This window comes from Zophobas morio, unplaced genomic scaffold (genome assembly GCF_036711695.1).
Source record: "Zophobas morio isolate AGI-343-1 ecotype UQ-CSIRO unplaced genomic scaffold, CSIRO_AGI_Zmor_V1 ptg000021l, whole genome shotgun sequence".
In the NCBI taxonomy this organism is placed as follows: Eukaryota; Metazoa; Arthropoda; class Insecta; order Coleoptera; family Tenebrionidae; genus Zophobas; species Zophobas morio.
The window spans coordinates 23587010-23608727 of record NW_026972126.1 but is presented as its reverse complement, the minus strand read 5'-3'; the positions used below and the strand labels follow the sequence as shown (position 1 = coordinate 23608727).

General features: G+C 34.3%; 5 protein-coding genes across 6 annotated transcripts; 2 read left to right on the top strand and 3 right to left on the bottom strand.

The window, feature by feature from the left end:
• Window positions 1-2261: 2261 nt before the first annotated feature.
• On the bottom strand, window positions 2262-18160 carry LOC135131944 (WW domain-binding protein 2). Its single transcript, XM_064059814.1, has 6 exons — window positions 17955-18160; window positions 17732-17906; window positions 17522-17681; window positions 3003-3392; window positions 2770-2855; window positions 2262-2692 (listed from the first exon to the last, which is right to left on the bottom strand). The coding sequence occupies exons 1-6, from the start codon at window positions 18008-18010 to the stop codon at window positions 2648-2650; spliced, it is 912 nt and encodes a 303-aa protein (XP_063915884.1). The 5' UTR covers window positions 18011-18160; the 3' UTR covers window positions 2262-2647.
• LOC135131948 (uncharacterized) lies at window positions 7851-8999 on the top strand. 2 transcript variants are annotated; one of them, XM_064059818.1, is made up of 2 exons: window positions 7851-8104; window positions 8167-8999. In XM_064059818.1, the coding sequence occupies exon 2, from the start codon at window positions 8170-8172 to the stop codon at window positions 8962-8964; it is 795 nt and encodes a 264-aa protein (XP_063915888.1). In that variant the 5' UTR covers window positions 7851-8104; window positions 8167-8169; the 3' UTR covers window positions 8965-8999. The 2 variants fall into 2 exon arrangements, with proteins under 2 accessions (XP_063915888.1, XP_063915889.1); XM_064059819.1 differs by having other exon boundaries at window positions 7851-8108.
• A 104-nt stretch (window positions 18161-18264) lies between the features above and the next one.
• Window positions 18265-20050, bottom strand: LOC135131942 (cell cycle checkpoint protein RAD17). Its single transcript, XM_064059811.1, has 6 exons — window positions 19932-20050; window positions 19347-19882; window positions 19170-19298; window positions 18942-19120; window positions 18427-18889; window positions 18265-18377 (listed from the first exon to the last, which is right to left on the bottom strand). Exons 1-6 carry the CDS (start codon window positions 19947-19949, stop codon window positions 18293-18295), a joined length of 1410 nt encoding a protein of 469 aa, XP_063915881.1. The 5' UTR covers window positions 19950-20050; the 3' UTR covers window positions 18265-18292.
• A 178-nt stretch (window positions 20051-20228) lies between these two features.
• Window positions 20229-21042, top strand: LOC135131951 (density-regulated protein homolog). Its single transcript, XM_064059823.1, has 4 exons — window positions 20229-20400; window positions 20446-20707; window positions 20758-20897; window positions 20947-21042. Exons 1-4 carry the CDS (start codon window positions 20305-20307, stop codon window positions 20989-20991), a joined length of 543 nt encoding a protein of 180 aa, XP_063915893.1. The 5' UTR covers window positions 20229-20304; the 3' UTR covers window positions 20992-21042.
• LOC135131953 (DNA-directed RNA polymerase III subunit RPC9) lies at window positions 20998-21715 on the bottom strand. Its single transcript, XM_064059827.1, has 4 exons — window positions 21615-21715; window positions 21446-21557; window positions 21241-21393; window positions 20998-21184 (listed from the first exon to the last, which is right to left on the bottom strand). The coding sequence occupies exons 1-4, from the start codon at window positions 21620-21622 to the stop codon at window positions 21062-21064; spliced, it is 396 nt and encodes a 131-aa protein (XP_063915897.1). The 5' UTR covers window positions 21623-21715; the 3' UTR covers window positions 20998-21061.
• Window positions 21716-21718: the final 3 nt, after the last annotated feature.

Below are 21718 nucleotides of genomic sequence, written 5' to 3'. Positions count from 1 at the left end.
AAATATAACCCCGCCCACCCACCCTATCTCAATTGTGATGATTTATTTTAATCGTCGACAGTCAAAGGAGCGGAATTTAATTGTAAAATCGTTATTAAAAATCATAGTGGAAAAACCGAAAATTTAAAAAAATTGAAAAACCGAAAAATCGAGAAATCAAAAACTCGTGAAATCAAAAATTGAAAAATTGAATGGAAAAATTGAAAAATTGTAAAACTGAAACATCGGAAAATTGGAAAATCGAAAAATGAAAAAATCTTGTAATTGAACACTTGCAGACTCAAAAAATTGAAAAATCGCAACACTGAAATATCGAAAAATTGAAAATCGACGAAAAAATTGAAAAAACCCAAAACTTAAATATCCAAAAATTGAGAAATCGAGAAATCAGAAAGCGGAACATTTGAAAAATCCAAAAACTGAAAAATCTAAAAACTGCAAAATCGAAAAATTAAAAAATTGAGAAATCGAAAAATCTAAAATTTTTAAAAATCGTAAAACTGAAAAATCAAAAACCGGAAAAATTGAACAATTGAAAAATGGAAAACTCGAGAAATCAATTCGTCGAAAAATCTAAAAATTGAAAAATTATACATCGAAAAATTGAAAAATAGAAATATCGAAGAACTGAAAAATCCAGAAATCCAAAAATCTATAATTTTAAAAATTGAATAATTAAAACATGAAAGAATTGTAGAATTGAAAAATCGAAAAAGCAGGAAAATACATAAATCAAAAATCAAAATAACGAAAACTCGAGGAATTAAATATTGAAAAATCTCAACAGTGAAATATCGAAAATTTGAAAAATCGAGGAAAAATTTAAGAATCGAAAAATTGAAAAATCTTAAAACCGATACAATCGAAAATTGAGAAAGCGACAAATGAAATATCGAACTACCAAAAAGGCGAAAAATCGTGGTTGAAAAAGCGATAATTTAAAAAAAATCATAAAACTCAAAAATCAAAACCTGAAAAATTGAAAAATCGAAAAATCAAAAAATCGTTTATCCGCGAAATTGAGAAATGGAAAATTTAAAAGTGTCAAATTAAAAAATCGAAAAATTTTTTTAATTTTTTAAAAATTGAGAAATCGAAAAATTGTAGGCAAAAAATCAGCCAAAGATTAAGCCCCACCCATACCTGCATTGATCTAAATAGTAATGAAATTTTCATTCGTTGGCAGACCTAGGGGCGGAGCCTAATTGCAAAATCCATATTTCCTTACAAAAATTAACCATTCTAAACGTGTTTTAAATTTATAAGAATAAAAAAATTCATCACAATTGAGATGGGGTGGGTGGGCGGGCCTTCATTTTGCCTTTTTGTTTTAATATATGTAGACTTCTTTTTACGACATGTTTAAAATGGAAAATTTGTATAAGGAAACATCGATTTTACAATTAGGCTCCGCCCCATCATTGCAAGATCCATTTGTCCTTGCAAAAATGTACCATTTTAACCGTATTTTAAGTTTCTTGTCGTGAAAAGATTGCTCTGTATATTAAGAAAAAAAAGGCAAAATATAAGCCCCGCCCACCCACCCTATCTCAATTCTGATGATTTTTTTTATTCGTCGTAACGCGAGGGGCAAAGCTTAATTGTAAAATCCTTATTTTTCTATTAGAAAGAAAAAACATGTTCTTGGGTATCGTGTTGTTAAAAAATACTATGTATACATATTTTCTGGGAAAATGGAGTGATCCTTATTATTTAATTGTGACCCTGTATAAGCAAATTTAAAAAATGAGGTTCTTAATTTCCGACAAATACATTCTTTAAAAACATAATAAAATTTGATTTTACGGTTTTCGTTTTGTCATTACCGCTGTAAAGTAAAAACCAGAGGCATAAGTAAGACACCTTGTCCTTCAGCACTAGGTAATAGCAATCTGAAGCTCAAGTGTTTATTTATGTTTATACATCGAAAGAATGTCACGTAGAAGTTAGTTTGATTTGAATAAATTTATCTTCCCAAAACAGGACTAAAATTATGAATTAAACCACAATCGAACAAAATGACTCAAAAAGAGGTTGAGAAGCTCAAACACTTACCAGAAACAACAAAACAGAAACATCCCAGCGACACACAAAATGCTCACGGAAATAACCGGTACGGTCCCTGAAAATCGAAACTGTGAAATCAGCTAGCCATGTGTCGAGAATTACAAGAAGGCATCCAAAACACTGTAACAACCATGGTAGATTTGTCGGAAATGGCGAAGATGGTAAAAAATTATCACTTCAATAAAAACCCAACAAAAAGTCCACATAAGATCTTTATTTTGAACTGAGAATACAGATCTATCTATACATTATAAGAATATATTACAATAATTCTTAACTATTTATACATAATTCGTTAAGCGGGTGCAAAACCTTTTAAAATATTTATTACACAACAACGCTGCTGGAATAAGCATGCAATTATTATTTGTGAGTTCAACGATGTTTAAACTTTAGTAACTAAATCTAAAGCCCTGCGCACCTGCGTGACCGTGCTCAGGTTTAACCTATTCAACGGAATGATAAAATTATTCAAACAACAATATACATAACTTTAACAGAAAATAATTAAAATAATACACAATTACGGTCAGAGTAATAAAGACAAATTTATTCACGACGCGCATCATTTTCCAGAAAATCACTGGTCTTTTTTGGTGGCTTGGCTGTAACTTGGGGGATTTTCCTGCAAAACAAACAAAATTTTACAACTACCGAGTGATTGTTCAGCATGTTTACACAAACACGACATGGCATACTTACATAGTAGGCCGGTGGTGGTACGAACGCCATCTGTGGCCTATTCGGATCATAGTAAGCCGACTGAGCCGCCTCGGCCGCCTTAGCATCTTAAAACACAACAAAAAGAACATTTGAGATGCCACTTTTATTCATCTACTGGATAGTACATTGCTGGTTTCCTCTCCCCCTTCCCCCGTAACCCGAATAGTCCGCAAACCGATTCCCGCGCCTCCTGTCACAAGACGGATAATTACCTGCTGCTGACGTAAACCCGGAGGCGCCCCCTTGCGCCGGATACCCCGGTTGCGGCGGATAGCCTGGCTGCGTCGGATAGCCCCCTTGCGGCGGGTAGCCCCCCTGCGGAGGATAGCCTCTCTGGGGCGGGAAACCCCCGTGCTGCGGATGCCCGCCCTGCTGCGGGTAACCGCCCGGTTGGTAGGCGGGGTTTATACCTGGGTACGGGGGCGGAGCCTGGGTCATGTACACGCCGTCGGTCGGGGGGTTGTCGGGGAAAGCGTGCCTCGGCGGCGCCCAGCCGTAGTAGCCTTCCGGGGGCGGGGCGTACGCTGGGGGCGGGGCGGCGTACCACTGCGTGTCGGGAGGGACGTACGGGGGCGGGGCATCGTTGTTCATGCCTCTCGTTGCTGAAAAAAATAATTTCTTTACAATTCTGATGTCGAATTCGATAGTTTTACTAAACAATGACGCAAGAATCTAAAACATCCATAAAAAAATTGGTCTAAAGAGTTTAGACAGTACTTCCCTCGCTGTCGGAAACTTGACGACTGCATGCCTATTGTGTTTTTTTCTCATTACATTTTTGTAGTGGGAATTTAAAAAAAAATTGCGATGACGTCATCAACATTTTTGCAAGGACACGTATATCAGTTGGGATAGATGTAGTGTAATACTAAGAATAAAATTATTGTATTCCCAAATTTTCGGGAAAATGATTTGGGTCGTTTTGAATATTGATTTCTTATAATCAATAAAATAACGAAACAATTTACTCATGTATACGGCGCCGGTGTGTAATATGAGAGGCAACTGAAAATCGTTTATGTATAAACATTCTTAATTTAAGATGACAAGCGTAACAGCATACGTGAGAGTCAAACAGAGAAACTGTAAACAAAACGACCATCGGTTTTATTGCTTCGACTTCCGCTTATTATATAAAACATTGGGTTTTATTTTAATTCTTGACGGTGAAATTCACAATTGGTTGATTATAAACATGTCTATTTCACATTCGCGGAACCAAGTGAGCGCATAAAACAAATGCAGGTCTGTAATGTTAAAGTCGATGTAAATAAGCGTGCTATCCTTATGTTTCAACCGAGTTTTTCCTTTAACAAATTTTGTGTCTACCAAATTGGGTTGGTTGGGGTGTAATACTAATAATAAGTGTTGCCTTTAATTTAATCAATAAAATAAATAGACTTCATTTGAACCACCTCTTAAGAAAATCTAAAAAATATGAATGGAATGATAAATCACAAGTACAAACTCATCATATTTTTTGCATTTTAGATAGGATTTATTCAGCAAAATTTAAGGGTGACGTCATCAATTTTTTTAGGAGGGATGAACTAATACATTTTGAACAAAAGTTTACCATGCTTATAATAACTTTAAAATATTCCCAAGATTTCAAAGCATTCGGTTTTGTAATTCCTGATTAAATCGATAAAATAAATCCACGCCTTCATTAATTTTTTTGAGTCACCCTGCATATGCAAATCCAAAAATATGAATGGAATGATAAATCACAAGTACAGACTCATCATATTTTGTACATTTTAGATACGATTTATTCGGCAAACTTTTGAGCTGACGTCATCAGTTTTTTGTAGAAGATAACCAAATATATTTTGCCTAAAACTTTATTATGCTCTTTATAACCTTAAAACATCTGCAAGATTTCAAAGCATTCGGTTTTGTAGTTCCTGATTAAATCAATAAAATAAATTTACGCATTCATTAATTTTTTTGAGTCACCCTGTATATGCAAATCGAAAAAATTTGAATGGAATGATAAATCACAAGAAGAGACTCACCATATTTTGTACATTTTAGATAGGATTTATTCAGCAAAATTTTGTGGTGACGTCATAAATTTTTTAGGGGGGACGACCAAATACATTTTGATCAAAAATTTACCATGCTTATGATAATTTTAAAATATCTTCAAGATTTCGAAGCATTCGGTTTTGTAGTTCCTGAGTAAATCAGTAAAATAAATTTACGCTTTCATTTATTTTCTTGAATCACCCTGTATATGCAAATCCAAAAAATATGAATAGAGTGATAGATCACAAGTACAGACTGATCATATTTTGTACATTTTAGATATGATTTATTCGGCAAATTTTCGAGCTGACGTCATCAAGTTTTTGGAGGGGATAAGCAAATATATTTTGACTAAACATTTATTATGCTCTTTATAACCTTAAAACATCTGCAAGATGTCAGAGCATTCCGTTTTGTAGTTCCTGATTACATCAATAAAATATATTTACGCATTCATTAATTTTTTTGAGTCACTCTGTATATGCAAATCCAAAAAATATGAATGGAGTGATAAATGACAAGTACAGACTCATCATATTTTGTACATTTTAGATATGATTTATTCGGCAAACTTTCGAGCTGACGTCATCAAGTTTTTGGAGGGGATAAGCAAATATATTTTGACTAAACATTTATTATGCTCTTTATGGCCTTAAAACATCTGCAAGATTTCAGAACATTCGGTTTTGTAGTTCCTGATTAAATCAATAAAATATATTTACGCATTCATTAATTTTTTTGAGTCACTCTGTATATGCAAATCCAAAAAATATGAATGGAGTGATAAATTACAAGTACAGACTCATCATATTTTTACAGTTTGGATAGGATTTATTCGGCAAACTTTCGAGCTGACGTCATCAATTTTTTGGAGGGGATAAGCAAATATATTTTGACTAAACATTTATTATGCTCTTTATAACCTTAAAACATCTGCAAGATTTCAAAGCATTCGGTTTTGTAGTTTCTGAGTAAATCATTAAAATAAATTTACGCATTCATTAATTTTTTTGAGTCACCCTGTACAAGCAAATCCAAAAAATATGAATGGAGTGATAGATCACAAGTACAGACTCATCATATTTTGTACATTTTAGATATGACTTATTCCACAAACTTTTGAGCTGACGTCATCAAGTTTTTGGAGGGGATAAGCAAATATTTTTTGACTAAAGATTTATGATGCTCTTTATAGCCGTAAAACATCTGCAACATTTCAAAACATTCTGGTTAGCAGATTAAAAATTAAATTTCAAAATGTTGTTTTATAATTTTGATTTTTTTTTCCAAAAATCTGGACGTTTCGGGTGAGAAGTCGATTCAGAGTTGTAAACTACATGTGTAGGACTATGTTATTTTATACAATTGAAAACCCATTTACTATGTACAATTTTGAAGTGACGTCATCGCATTAGTGGTGGGGATGATTAGACAAATTTTGGTTAGCGTTTTACCATCTACATGATATTCTTAATATAAGTACAAAATTTCACAACAATCGGTCGAGTACTTTCGGAGATTATCTGTCTAATAAAAATCCGGGACGGCAGACGGACAGACAGACGGACGGACAGACGGACAGACAGACGGAAATGGGAGACCTATTTCTTCGTCTTCTAGGGGTCATGAAAGATCGAGAAAACGTAAAAGTAGAGAGTCGGCCGACGGACTCGATTACAATCCTTCCTTTGCTTACGCTCGGGAAGTAAAAATATGAATGGAATGATAAATCACAAGTACAAACTCATCATATTTTTTGCATTTTAGATAGGATTTATTCAGCAAAATTTAAGAGTGACGTCAACAATTTTTTTAGGAGGGATGAACAAATACATTTTGAACAAAAGTTTACCATGCTTATAATAACTTTAAAATATCTCCAAGATTTCAAAGCATTCGGTTTTGTAATTCCTGATTAAATCGATAAAATAAATTGACGCATTCATTAATTTTTTTGAGTCACCCTGCATATGCAAATCCAAAAATATGAATGGAATGATAAATCACAAGTACAGACTCATCATATTTTGTACATTTTAGATACGATTTATTCGGCAAACTTTTGAGCTGACGTCATAAATTTTTTGGAGGGGATAAGCAAATATATTTTGACTAAACATTTATTATGCTCTTTATAACCTTAAAACATCTGCAAGATTTCAAAGCATTCGGTTTTGTAGTTTCTTTGTAAATCAGTAAAATAAATTTACGCTTTCATTAATTTTTTTGAATCACCCTGTATATGCAAATCCAAAAAATATGAATGGAGTGATAGATCACAAGTACAGACTCATCATATTTTGTACATTTTAGATATGATTTATTCCACAAACTTTTGAGCTGACGTCATCAAGTTTTTGGAGGGGATAAGCAAATGTTTTTTGACTAAAGATTTATGATGCTCTTTATAGCCTTAAAACATCTGCAACATTTCAAAGCATTCTGGTTAACAGATTAAAAATTAAATATCAAAATGTTGTTTTATAATTTTGATTTTTTTTCCAAAAATCTGGACGTTTCGGGTGAAAAGTCGATTCAGAGTTGTAAACTACATGTGTAGGACTATGTTATTTTATACAATTGAAAACCCATTTACTATGTACAATTTTGAAGTGACGTCATCGCATTAGTGGTGGGGATGATTAGACAAATTTTGGTTAGCGTTTTACCATCTACATGATATTCTTAATAAAAGTACAAAATTTCACAACAATCGGTCGAGTACTTTCGGAGATTATCTGTTTAATAAAAATCCGGGACGGCAGACGGACAGACGGACAGATGGACAGACGGACAGACAGACGGAAATGGGAGACCTTTTTCTTCGTATTCTAGGAGTCATGAAAGATCGAGAAAACGTAAAAGTAGAGAGTCGGCCGACGGACTCGATTACAATACTTCCTTTGCTTACGCTCGGGAAGTAATAAACATCCAGTTAATTCCAGATAATTACAACCATAATTATCCTGTTAGTCAGCGTTGACCTTGACAGCGTATATTGATCCTCTCCTTCTAGATTAGAAGTGCGCGTCGGCGACGTGGGCGTGCACGCATCGACCGTCTCGAAAAATACAAATAATTACCCATCATTACTATAAATTACGCAAATTACAAATCCGAACAATTACCTTTAATTACGCATAATTGTAACGAAACTACACCCAATCTACCTACATTGTTATCGAGTAACGAACAGTCACGACATCGACATCTGAATAACAGCACGTCGGTCGCCTCCTAGCCGCCATTCTTCGCATAAGTGTGTGACTAATCGAAGCAAAACGTTTGTCTGCTCTATTTCAGGTTAGTTTTTCCGTGTCAAAATGTCAAACTTGTCATTTTTAGGCCATGTCCGAAGACAACATCCTCGACTTCTTCGAACGCGAAAAATCCATCAAGCTCCCTCTGCACGTCAAAAACCTCCTCTTACTCGCCGGCTTCGACAACAAAATCTCTTTGTCGAAGCTGGAAGTCGAGGACATCACAGAACTGGAAAGAATCGGCCGCGAGATAGTCCCCTACATTATCGACAAACCCGACCACGAAAAATACTTAGGGTACTTCAAAAACTACCCTCAAGGTTTTTGCATATTTTCCGGCCACAAGAAACTCCTTCAAGAAATGTCGCAGTTCTACAAGAACTTCTCGAACAAGAAGCGTGTTCTGACCGACGCGTCGGACACTCCCGCCAAAAAAACTCCCGAGCAGGTGCAGATCGAAGGGCATCCCCGAACCAGTACGAAACCCAGAGACGTCGACAGCGAAAAGCAAAACATTTATTCGTTGCTTATGAACTGGATTAGTAACTTCTGTTCGAGGAATCTGACGTTCGAAGAAGCCGCACATGTGAGTAAAGAAATAAACAAGATGAAGGTGGACATATCGCACGAGGACCCCAACCAGTGCTTCGTTACGTGCTGCATATGTCTGCGAGAACTCAAGATTTTCAGGAACCAGAACGGGTTTTGGATTATGTCAAACATTCACAAACATTTCAAAACGCATTTGAATACGTACTCGAACAAGAAGTTCAGTAAGAATATAAGCATCTCGAGCTCCATTTCGAACACCGCGAGTCAAGAAAACGACGCGATTTATGTCGTCGAGAACGAGATCAAGCAGGAGGATTGCGAGGAAAACTAGACTAGTAAGACTGGAAATTTGTATAATAAATAAATCTTTTCTATTACTTAATTATGTTGTTTGGTTTAAATTGCGCCTTCGTTGCTTCTGGGAACTAATTTTGTGTAATTATGAGTGCTTAGTTATGTTCGTTAGAGACAATTACTAGAATTATGCGTAATCAGAAACAAATCTTTACCTTTTTAACTTTTATCGTTACATTACAACGTTGATCACTACAATAATTTTAAGTTTCTTGTTAACGAAGTAAGTCTGCACATATGTATTAACAAAAAAAGGAAAATGGAGCCCCACCCACCCACCCTATCGCAATTGTGATGATTTTTTTTATTCATCGTGAGTCAAGAGGGCAGAGCTTAACTGCAAAATCCTTATTTCTCGACGAAAAATTAAAAACATGTTTTTGATTGTCGTGTTCTTCAAAGAGTACGATGTATATTAAGAAAATAATAAAGCTAAAGATTAGGCCCCACCCATACCCGCCCCGATCTCAATTCTCAATTGGGATGGATTTTTCATTCGTTGTCAGATTGAGGGGCGGGGCTTAATTGCAAGATCCATATTTGCCTACAAGAATTTACCATCTTTGGCTGATTTTTTGCCTACAATTTTTCGACTTTTCGATTTAATATTTCCATTTTTAAATTTTTTGTTTTTTTAAATTCTGACGCTTCTAAATTTTCGATTTCTCGATTAATCGATTTTTTGATTTTTCGATTTCTCAATTTTTCAAGTTTTTGATTTTTCAATTTTACAGGTTTTTGATTTTTCAGTTTTGATTTTTTTTAATTTTCGCTTTTTCAACCACGATTTTTGCCTTTTAGATATCTCGATTTGTCATTTGTCGCTTGTATCGGTTTTAAGATTTTTCAATTTTTCGATTCTTAAATTTTTCCTCGATTTTTCAAATTTTCGATATTTCACTATCGGGCTTTTTCAATATTTAATTCCTCAATTTTTCGTTATTTTGATTTTTACTTCCCGAGCGTAAGCAAAGGAAGTATTGTAATCGAGTCCGTCGGCCGACTCTCTACTTTTACGTTTTCTCGATCTTTCATGACCCCTAGAAGACGAAGAAATAGGTCTCACATTTCCGTCTGTCTGTCCGTCCGTCTGTCCGTCCGTCTGTCCGTCTGTCCGTCTGTCCGTCTGTTGTCCCGGATTTTTATTAGACAGATAATCTCCGAAAGTACTCGACCGATTGTTGTGAAATTTTGTACTTATATTAAGAATATCATGTAGATGGTAAAACGCTAACCAAAATTTGTCTAATCATCCCCACCACTAATGCGATGACGTCACTTCAAAATTGTACATAGTAAATGGGTTTTCAATTGTATAAAATAACATAGTCCTACACATGTAGTTTACAACTCTGAATCGACTTTTCACCCGAAACGTCCAGATTTTTGGAAAAAAAATCAAAATTATAAAACAATATTTTGAAATTTAATTTTTAATCTGCTAACCAGAATGCTTTGAAATGTTGCAGATGTTTTAAGGCTATAAAGAGCATCATAAATCTTTAGTCAAAAAATATTTGCTTATCCCCTCCAAAAACTTGATGACGTCAGCTCAAAAGTTTGTGGAATAAATCATATCTAAAATGTACAAAATATGATGAGTCTGTACTTGTGATCTATCACTCCATTCATATTTTTTGGATTTGTATATACAGGGTGACTCAAAAAAATTAATGAATGCGTAAATATATTTTATTGATTTAATCAGGAACTACAAAACTGAATGCTCTGAAATCTTGCAGATGTTTTAAGGTCATAAAGAGCATAATAAATGTTTAGTCAAAATATATTTGCTTATCCCCTCCAAAAACTTGATGACGTCAGCTCGAAAGTTTGCCGAATAAATCATATCTAAAATGTACAAAATATGATCAGTCTGTACTTGTGATCTATCACTCCATTCATATTTTTTGGATTTGCATATACAGGGTGATTCAAGAAAATAAATGAAAGCGTAAATTTATTTTACTGATTTACTCAGGAACTACAAAACGGAATGCTCTGACATCTTGCACATGTTTTAAGGTTATAAAGAGCATAATAAATGTTTAGTCAAAATATATTTGCTTATCCCCTCCAAAAACTTGATGACGTCAGCTCGAAAATTTGCCGAATAAATCATATCTAAAATGTACAAAATATGATCAGTCTGTACTTGTGATCTATCACTCCATTCATATTTTTTGGATTTGCATATACAGGGTGATTCAAGAAAATAAATGAAAGCGTAAATTTATTTTACTGATTTACTCAGGAACTACAAAACCGAATGCTTCGAAATCTTGAAGATATTTTAAAATTATCATAAGCATGGTAAATTTTTGATCAAAACGTATTTGGTCGTCCCCCCTAAAAAATTTATGACGTCACCACAAAATTTTGCTGAATAAATCCTATCTAAAATGTACAAAATATGGTGAGTCTCTTCTTGTGATTTATCATTCCATTCAAATTTTTTCGATTTGCATACACAGGGTGACTCAAAAAAATTAATGAATGCGTAAATTTATTTTATTGACTTAATCAGGAACTACAAAACCGAATGCTTTGAAATCTTGCAGATGTTTTAAGGTTATAAAGAGCATAATAAATTTTTAGTCAAAATATGTTTGGTTATCTTCTACAAAAAACTGATGACGTCAGCTCAAAAGTTTGCCGAGTAAATCGTATCTAAAATGTACAAAATATGATGAGTCTGTACTTGTGATTTATCATTCCATTCATATTTTTGGATTTGCATATGCAGGGTGACTCAAAAAAATTAATGAAGGCGTGAATTTATTTTATCGATTTAATCAGGAATTACAAAACCGAATGCTTTGAAATCTTGGGAATATTTTAAAGTTATTATAAGCATGGTAAACTTTTGTTCAAAATGTATTTGTTCATCCCTCCTAAAAAAATTGATGACGTCACCCTTAAATTTTGCTGAATAAATCGTATCTAAAATGCAAAAAATATGATGAGTTTGTACTTGTGATTTATCATTCCATTCATATTTTTTAGATTTTCTTAAGAGGTGGTTTAAAAAAATTAATGAAGTCAATTTATTTTATTGATTAAATTAAAGGCAACACTTATTATTAGTATTACACCCCAACCAACCCAATTTGGTAGACACAAAATTTGTTAAAGGAAAAACTCGGTTGAAACATAAGGGTAGCACGCTTATTTACATCGACTTTAACATTACAGACCTGCATTTGTTTTATGCGCTCACTTGGTTCCGCGAATATGAAATAGACATGTTTATAATCAACCAATTGTGAATTTCACCGTCAAGAATTAAAATAAAACCCAATGTTTTATATATTAAGCGGAAGTCGAAGCAATAAAACCGATGGTCGTTTTGTTTACAGTTTCTCTGTTTGACTCTCACGTATGCTGTTACGCCTGTCATCTTAAATTAAGAATGTTTATACATACACGATTTTCAGTTGCCTCTGATACGTATACGTGAGTAAATTGTTTCGTTATTTTATTGATTATTACAAATCAATATTCAAAACGACCCAATTCATTTTCCCGAAAATTTGAGAATATAATAATTTTATTCTTAGTATTACACCACATCTATCCCAACTGATATACGTGTCCTTGCAAAAATGTTGATGACGTCATCGCAATTTTTTTTTAAATTCCCACTACAAAAATGTAATGAGAAAAAAAACACAATAGGCATGCAGTCGTCAAGTTTCCGACAGCGAGGGAAGTACTGTCTAAACTCTTTAGACCAATTTTTGATATCTGTATTTTCTTGCTTTTTCGATTTTCAATTTTTAGATTTGTCAGTTTTTCGTTTTTATTGTATAGATTTCCCATTTTTTCAATTTTTCAATTCTTTCATGTTTTAATCTTTAAATTTTTAAAATTTTTGACATTTAGATTTCTAGATTTTTCAGTTCTTCGATATTATTTTCCATTTTTCAGTTTTTCAATTTTTCAGGTTTTCGATTTTTCAGTTTTATGATTTTTAAAAATTTTCGATTTTTCGATTTTTCAATTTTTCGATGTTTCGGCTTTGAGATTTTTTAATTTTTCAATCAAATTTTTCTTCAGTTATTCAGTTTTTCTGTATTTCAGTTTTGGGATTCTCCAATATTTAATTCTTCCATTTTTCGATTTCTCAATTTTTTAATTTTTCGATTTTGCAGTTTTTAGATTTTTCAGTTTTTGGACTTTTCAAGTTTTCAAATTTTCCGATTTCTCGATTTCTCAATTTTTGGATATTTAAGTTTTGGATTTTTTCAGTTTTTTCGTCGATTTTCAATTTTTCGATACTTCAGTGTTGCGATTTTTCAATTTTTTGATTCTGCAAGTGTTCAATTTCGCGATTTTTTCATTTTTCGATTTTCCAATTTTCCAAAGTTTCAGTTTTACAATTTTTCAATCTTTCAATTTTTCAATTTTTGATTTCACGACTTTTTTATTCTTCGACTTCTCGATTTTTCAATTTTGCAGGTTTTTGAATATTCAGTTTTGATTTTTTTAAATTTTTGCTTTTTCAACCACGATTTTTCGCTTTTTTGGTATCTCGATTTTTCATTTGTCGCCTTCTCAATTTTTGATTGTATCGGTTTTAAGATTTTTCAATTTTTCGATTCTTAAATTATTCCTCGATTTTTCAAATTTTCGATTTTTCACTGTTGGGATTTTTCAATATTTAATTCCTCAATTTTTCGTTATTTTGATTTTTGATATCTCTATTTTCTTGCTTTTTCGATTTTTCAATTTTTCGTTTTTATTGTTTCGATTTCCCATTTTTCAATTCTTTCATGTTTTAATTTTTCAATTTTTATAATTTTAGATTTTTGGATTTCTCGATTTTTTAGTTCTTCTATGTATATTTCTCTTTCCAATTTTTCAATTTTTAATTTTTCAATTTTTAGATTTTTCCACTCTTCGAGTTGATTTCTCGAGTTTTCCATTTTTCAGTTTTTCAATTTTTCGGGTCTTTGATTTTTCAGTTTTATGATTTTTAAAAATTTTCGATTTTTCGATATTTCGGTTTTGAAATTTTTTAATTTTTCAGTTCAATTATTCAGTTTTTCTGTATTTCAGTTTTGGGATTCTCCAATATTTAATTCTTCCATTTTTCGATTTCTCAATTTTTTAAATTTTCGATTTTGCAGTTTTTGAATTTTTCAAGTTTTCAAAATTTCCGATTTCTCCATTTCTCAATTTTTAGATATTTAAGTTTTGGGTTTTTTCAGTTTTTTCGTCGATTTTCAATTTTTCGATATTTCAGTTTTGGGATTTTTCAATTTTTTGATTCTGCAAGTATTCAATTTCGGGATTTTTTCATTTTTCGATTTTCCAATTTTCCGATGTTTCAGTTTTACAATTTTTCGATTTTTCCATTGAATCTTTCAATTTTTTAATTTTTGATTTCACGTTTTTTTGATTTCTCGACTTCTCGATTTTTCGATTTTTCAATTTTTTATTTTTATGATTTTTTAAATTTTCAGTTTTTCCACTACGATTTTTAATAACGATTTTACAATTAAATTTCGCTCCTTTGACTCTCGACGATTAAAAAAAAATCATCACAATTGAGACAGGGCGGGTGGGCGGGGCTTATATTTTGCCTTTTTTCATAATATACGTAGTCTCCCTTTCAGAACAAGAAACTTGATAAATAGTAAATTCTTCTAGACAAATATGAATCTTGTAATTAAACCCCGCCCCTCGATCTGACAACGAATGAAAAATTCATCACAATTGAGAATTGAGATCGGGGCGGAGTTAATCTTTGGCTTTATTTTTTCATTGATATACATAATATTCTTTGTAGAACACCATACTCAAAAACATGTTTTTAATTTCTCGTAGAGAAATACGGATTTTGCAGTAAAGTTCTGCCCCCTTGACTGACAGTGAAAAAAAAATCATTACAATTGAGACAGGGCGGGTGGGCGGGATTAAATTTTGCCTTTTGTTTTAAACATATGTGTAGACTTCTTTTTACAACAAAACTTAAAACATCTTTAAAATGGAGAATTTGTATAAGGAAATATCGATTTTGCAATTACGCTCCGCCCCATAATTGCAAAATCGATATTTCCCTATTTACCATTTTAAACATGTTTTAAGTTTCTTGTTGTGAAAAGATGACTACACATATTAAGGAAAAAAGGCGAAATATAACCTCACCCACCCACCCTATCTCGATAGTGATGATTTTTTTATTAGTTGTCGGATCGAAGGGCGGGGCTCAATTGCAAGATCTATATTTGTCTACAAGAATTTATCATTTTAAACATGTTTTAAGTTTCTTGTTCTGAAAAGACGACTGTGTAAATTAAGAAAAAAAGCAAAATATATTTTTTAAATCATCAAGACCCAAAGGAGCGGAATTTAATAGCAAAATCCATATTTTATTACAAAAATTCACCATTTTAAACGTGTTTCAAGTTTCTAAGAATATAAAAATCATCACAATTGCGATGGGGTGGGTGGGCGGGGTTTATATTTTCCCTTTTGCTCTTAATATACATAGTATGTTTTGAATAACACGATACTAAAAAACATGTTCTTAATTTCCTGTAAAGAAATAAGTATTTTGCAGTTAAGCTCTGTCCCCTTGGTTCACGGCAAATAAAAAAAATCATCACAATTGAGATAGGGCGGGTGGGCGGGCTTATATTTTGCATTTTTGTTTTAATATGTGTAGACTCCTTTTCCCAACATGAAAATTAAAACATGTTTAAAATGGAAAATTTGTATAAGGAAATATCGATTTTGCAAAATCCATATTTCCTAGTAAAAATGGACCATTTTAACAATATTTTACGTTTCTTGTGGAGAAAACATGGCTAGGTATATTAAAAAAAAAAGACAAAATATAAGCCCCGCCCACCCACCCTATCTCGATTGTGATGATTTTTTTTAATCTTCAAGAGTCAAAGGGGCGGAATTCAATTCCAAAATCCACATTTCCTTACAAAAATTCACCATTTTAAACGTGTTTCGAGTTTCTAAGAATATAAAAATCATCACAATTGAGATGGGGTGGGTGGGCGGGGCTTATATTTGACCCTTTTTCTTAATATACGTAGTCGTCTTTTCAGAACAAGAAACTTAAAATATGATCTTAATTTCCTGTAAAGAAATAACTATTTTGCAATTAAACTTCGTCCCTTTGGTTCACGGCAAATAAAAAAAGATCATCACAATTGAGATAGGGCGGGTGGGCGGGCTTACATTTTCCTTTCTTTTTTTCCAATCTGTAGACTTTTTTTCACAACAAGAAACTTAAAATATGTTTAAAATGGAAAATTTGTATAAGGAATTTTGCAATTAGGCTCCGCTCCATAATTGCAAAATCCATATTTCCTTGTAAAAATGTGCCATGTTTTTAGTTTCTTGTTGTGAAAAGATGGCTATGTTGTATTAAAAAACAAGCAAAATATAAGCCCCGCCCATATCCATTCTAAGCTCAATTGTGATGAATTTTTCATTCGTTCAACCGAGGGGCGGAGCCTAATTGCAAAATGGACACTTTCCTACAAAAATTTACCGTTTTAAACATGTTTTACCTTTCTTGTTGTGAAAAGAAGACTACATATATTAAGAAGAAAATGGCAAAATTTACTTAATATGATTTTCGTGGAATTAGTGTTGTCAACCAGAAGAATGTCCTAGAGGATTTTCCTTCAAGTTGGCAGCACTACCGCAATTTGATTGGTTGAAAACCCAACGTCAACGACAACGTCAAAGGATGATATAAACGACGCATACTTTCGCTGCGTACTTAAAATGGTGACCGCATCGACGATAAATTTTACACCTCCGCTATTGGCAATTGGAATAAATTATCGTCAGTTTCATAAGGTAGACCGAACGAATCTCTCATAAATTTCAAAATATGTCTTCACATCCTCTATTATAATAGTTACTTCTAATTTGAAATAGTATGAAATTAATTTCATCAAACAGAATTTTACTAATTTAACTTACCCTCAAACACTTTAACTTGATATTTTTTCTTGCTGCAAAAATTAAAATCGGAATTCGTTGAAGAAGCAACTAAAATTTCCAGCCATTAGGACGAAATCGTGTTAAAATAACGACTTTAAGAAAAAAAAAACCTAATTAAAACTAAAATTGCGCCGCTAGATGGTGCTGTTGACAGTGTTACTGCTCAAGGTCACCAGTTCCCAGTTGCATCAACACTTGATGTAATTGTTTTTCTCTCTCGTTACTCAATGCACTGTCCAATCTTCGAAATTCTTCCAATAATAATCAACACCGACAGTTAGCTCACTAATATCGGCCGCTAACCACCCAAAACCGCCATCCAAATAGCTGAACTTGAACTACTTACACCAGAGCAAGGAGTCATAGCACTCTCACTACAGAACTAGGCTTATCTTCCCCCATAGTTCACAAGTGGAACACCTTTCATCATTGAGCAACACACTGCATTACGCAACAACACTCTACTCCTCCATTAAAAATTCCAAAGAGAATTTTTGCATGCAGCCACAATCCTCCGCACAAACTCCACAAAAATCATGCACGAAGACACTCACCCAAGTACGCAGCTTTGAGCATCGCCTCGCCGAACTCGATGGCGCCGCCGCGCTTAAAGGTTAACTTAAACTTGGCCTCTCCTACCCAGTTGCCATTAGGCTGAGCTCTAACTTTCCCTTTTATGTAATTGGCTCCAAATACTGGTTGTTCAATCTCCACCTGAAGCAAACGGTCAACAACAGCGAATTCGACGCGCCGCGCATTTTTACCTCGCTCAGCGTGATAAAGGGGAAACTGAAAGACTGCATTGCGTCGTTCATGTTTTTGTTGTTGAAGATGAGCCGATGGGTGGTCAGGTAGAGGCGACCCTGCTTGGAGCCCTTGAAGGCCCCCTCGCCCTGGCCCGACCATTCCACGATGCAGTTGTCCGAGTACAGAAGAATCCTGGAAAAGGAGTCATTGACTGACGAAAAATGGGGCGTTTTTGCTTACTGTTCTCCGGCGTGGATCAACACGCCTCCGTTTATGTGGGCGGTGTTTAAAGACATTTTTCGTGGGGTTGGTGAGGCGTGTCACTGCTGTGCCAAGGAAATCCCGTTTTTCTAGAAAAATTAGGAATGTTGGGTCTTGACGATTTTGACAGAAAATGACATCTGGGTGACGTACGTAACGCAAACACAACGCGACGTGTGAAAAAGGAGAACTGATGGCGGACACAGTTGGGGGAGAGAGATGAACGACGTGACGCATTCGCGTAGTGACGTAGCAACGCACTGTGGTGCGCGCGCGCAATTCAAAAACGTAAAAACACCCAAACTTTTATTAGAAAATCACACTGTAACATCAAATCGGGAATTTTCAACGTTGTTAATTATATTGCGGTAGTACAAATCAGTAACGTCCCTCTCAGACACCCTAAAATAAAAGTAAAAACAAACTATTAACTCTGATAAATCCTGCACACTTTTTTTGTGTTTTTTTTGGTCCCGTTATCGGCGTCCACTTCATCACTCTATGTTCATTATGAATCATCAAACCCATCACCGCAACCCACAACGAGAATGGCAAAACATCCTGTCTATCCACCCATTTTTCAAGAAAAGTTTGTGATAAACTCAAAATTTCAGCTGCTGCACAAACATCGTCCAAATTTCCGTAATATTTTACATAATTTTCAAAAAGAAAAGCGATGAAAGACGTCGGTTGCGTGCTAAATTCGTCAATTAGTTTTTGGAGGTCGCAATTTAGGCGCCAGGAGCCCCCAGTTTCGACGCGTTTGGGGTTTAGGACCTTGCCGACGCCGTGAAATAGGCCTAAAGTTTGATCCCTGGACATTGACTGGACTGAGGAAGAGGTTTCCGTACGTTTTCTTTTGGTACCAGTTTTCTGGGGTTTTTTGGTTGATACGGTGGGCAAATCTGCAGTTCCTACAAGTTGGGTATGGGTGATAAAAATTTAATTGTTTCAAAATTGGAATACCTAATAAACTGGCAAAGTAATACTGGTTTATGGCACATTTAATGTCACCCATTGAAGTCGCTATTATCGCATTAACTGTCTCTGGTGACGGTGTTTTAAATAAGTCTAAGTTGTCTTGGACAAGATTGTGGGCTCTTTTGAGCGCATTTCGTAACAATGTCATGGCACATGCGTTAAAACTACAAAAAATAATTATATTACACACCATTACTAATGCTAGAATCTCACCTTATTTCCACTATTTTATATTTATTTCTTAAATCTTGAGTAAACAATTTCTCTGATAAATTCATCTTACTGTCATTAGAATCAGTGCAAATAAAAACAATAGGGTAATTCCCTTTGTAATAACACTCCCTAAAATTAAACTCAGTACTTTAAATACAAAAATACGCAATTTGTTACTCTAAAACGGCGCCAAAATCCTCAGATTTCCTCACCAAAGCATTTGGAAAATCTTCAACCAAAATAATTTTTTTATCACTGACAGAAAACAAAGAGTTCCACTTGGACTCAGTCAAAAACTCAGTAAACCCTGTAACTTGGTTCACTCCCCTGTAGAAGTCAAACTCCTGGTCCACAGGGTTTGTCCACTCTGAAATATCAATACCCAGTTTTTTGCACAGAACTTGAATGGTGGCGGTTTTTCCGGACCCCGTGGGGCCACAAATCAGCAAGAAACTCGCAGTCTGATTGCATACAGAGTTCTTTGGTCTGTTAATGACATTCAGTTGTAACCAAGATTCCACTTCGCCAATTTTTTTGGAATGAACCGCCAGATCTGTCACAATTTTAGGCTTCAAGTGAAGTTGGAAATTAAAAGTGCGTTTCTTTAGTGCAGACAAGTCACTTTTGGATTTCTTTACTTCAACTGTGGTACAATTTGTAGATGGAATTGTCTTTGAGTTTTCTTCAAAGTCAAATTGAAGACCTAACCACTTCTAATAAAAACAAATATAAATCATGTATCTAAAATTACACAAAACATACTTTTGCGCCTTTCTTCATTTTCCTGTTTTCAAACAAACAACAAACAAATAATTATAACCTTATAAGTTTTGAAATTGACAAGTCTCCGAGTGACAGTCATTGCTACCAACTACGAACAACGACCACATTAATAATTATTTTAAATTTCCGAAACAACAGTCGGTGGTATTAATTAAATAATTATCGCATTTTCAGTTCTAAATACACTTCCAAAAATAAGTAACGCGGCTTTTTCCACACCGACTTCGTTAAACTCCACACCGGTTTAACCTCCCAGTCCTACCAACCCCATTTCCACCTAATTTCCCTTTGAGGTTAGTTCTCCATTCCGATCACGAATTTTTTTGGGTTAATTAAAAAAAATAGGGCGATTATGTCACTGGAAGAGAAGTTACAGATGGGCCCCAAACCGGGTTTAGCGTATCCGCTTCAAGTAATCTACTGCGGCAACTGTACGATGCCAATTGAGGTTAGTGTCTCTTTAATTTTCGCGAATTAAAGCCAATCCTTCCAGTACTGCGAGTACTATCCCGAATACGACAAGTGCAAACAGTGGCTGGAACGAAACTTACCCGACGAATTCGAGAAAGTGAAGATCGGGGATGAAGCCAACGAGAGCGGGGGCGGCGAAGAAGAGAAGAAACGCCAGAAACGCGGGGGCAAAGGCATGATCAAAACTAAAAAGAAGGAGGACGGGCCTAAGCAGGTGTGCGTGTCGAGAGCACCAAGAGGGAAAAAGAAGTCAGTTACTGTCGTCACAGGACTCAGCAGTTTTGGTAGTTTGTCTTCAACAAGTCCTATTATTTATTTAAGTGTGACTGTTTAGATATTGATCTGAAAGTGGCTGCTAAATTCTTCGGAACGCGATTTGCGTGCGGATCGTCGGTCACAGGCGACGATGAAATTGTAATTCAGGGAGACGTTAAAGATGACCTATTTGATGTGATTCCTGAAAAGTGGCCAGAGGTATAATTTTTCGTACGAAAGTAACCACATTTATGCGTTTTATTCACAGATTGATGAAGATCTAATTGAAGATTTGGGCGACCAAAAACGATAATCACACTTTATTTAATTATGTATTTATATCAATACAGTTGTGTGTTTTTCATGTTATTTTTTTTCTAAGATTAGTCTTGCTCTTGGGGTTCGGCTTCCTGGGGTTTCTGGATATGAGGGAAATATTGGATCATGATGGTCAAGATTTTTTGCACTTGTTCTTCACTCAGCCGTTCCTCACTCTCTTCAATCATCTAAAAATATTTAATTACTCACAAACCCAAATGGAAAAAATGTACAAAGTAGTTACTAATTGAATTTCAAGTGCCGTCGTCGGGGGCGAGTTTATCAACATCAGTTTTTCGTTTTTGTTTAAATTGAAACCGTCTAATTCTCTCAAGCACTGAGTCATTGCTTCTGGACTATGTTGTGCACAAGGAGTATTTTCCAAGTATCGTAAAGTCTAAAAAATAAACAAATAAACACACAAAAAACGGGATTATTATTTAAAATACCTCATACGTTATCGTTGCCAACTGACCCTTATGTTTTTTTCTGCTGTCTTTGACTTTCTGCAGGTGCTTCATAACCTCAAAATTACTCAAAGTGGCACTATTTGCATTTACTCTGAAATAAACACAAATTCATTTTTATTTTGTTCTATACACATAAACACATATTTACATTTCCATTTTAACAATAATCAACAAATATTCAAATCCATTTTCTTATTAGTGACAGACGTGCTTGCTTTCGTTGACAGCAAAAATCCCCAAATCTAGTGATAG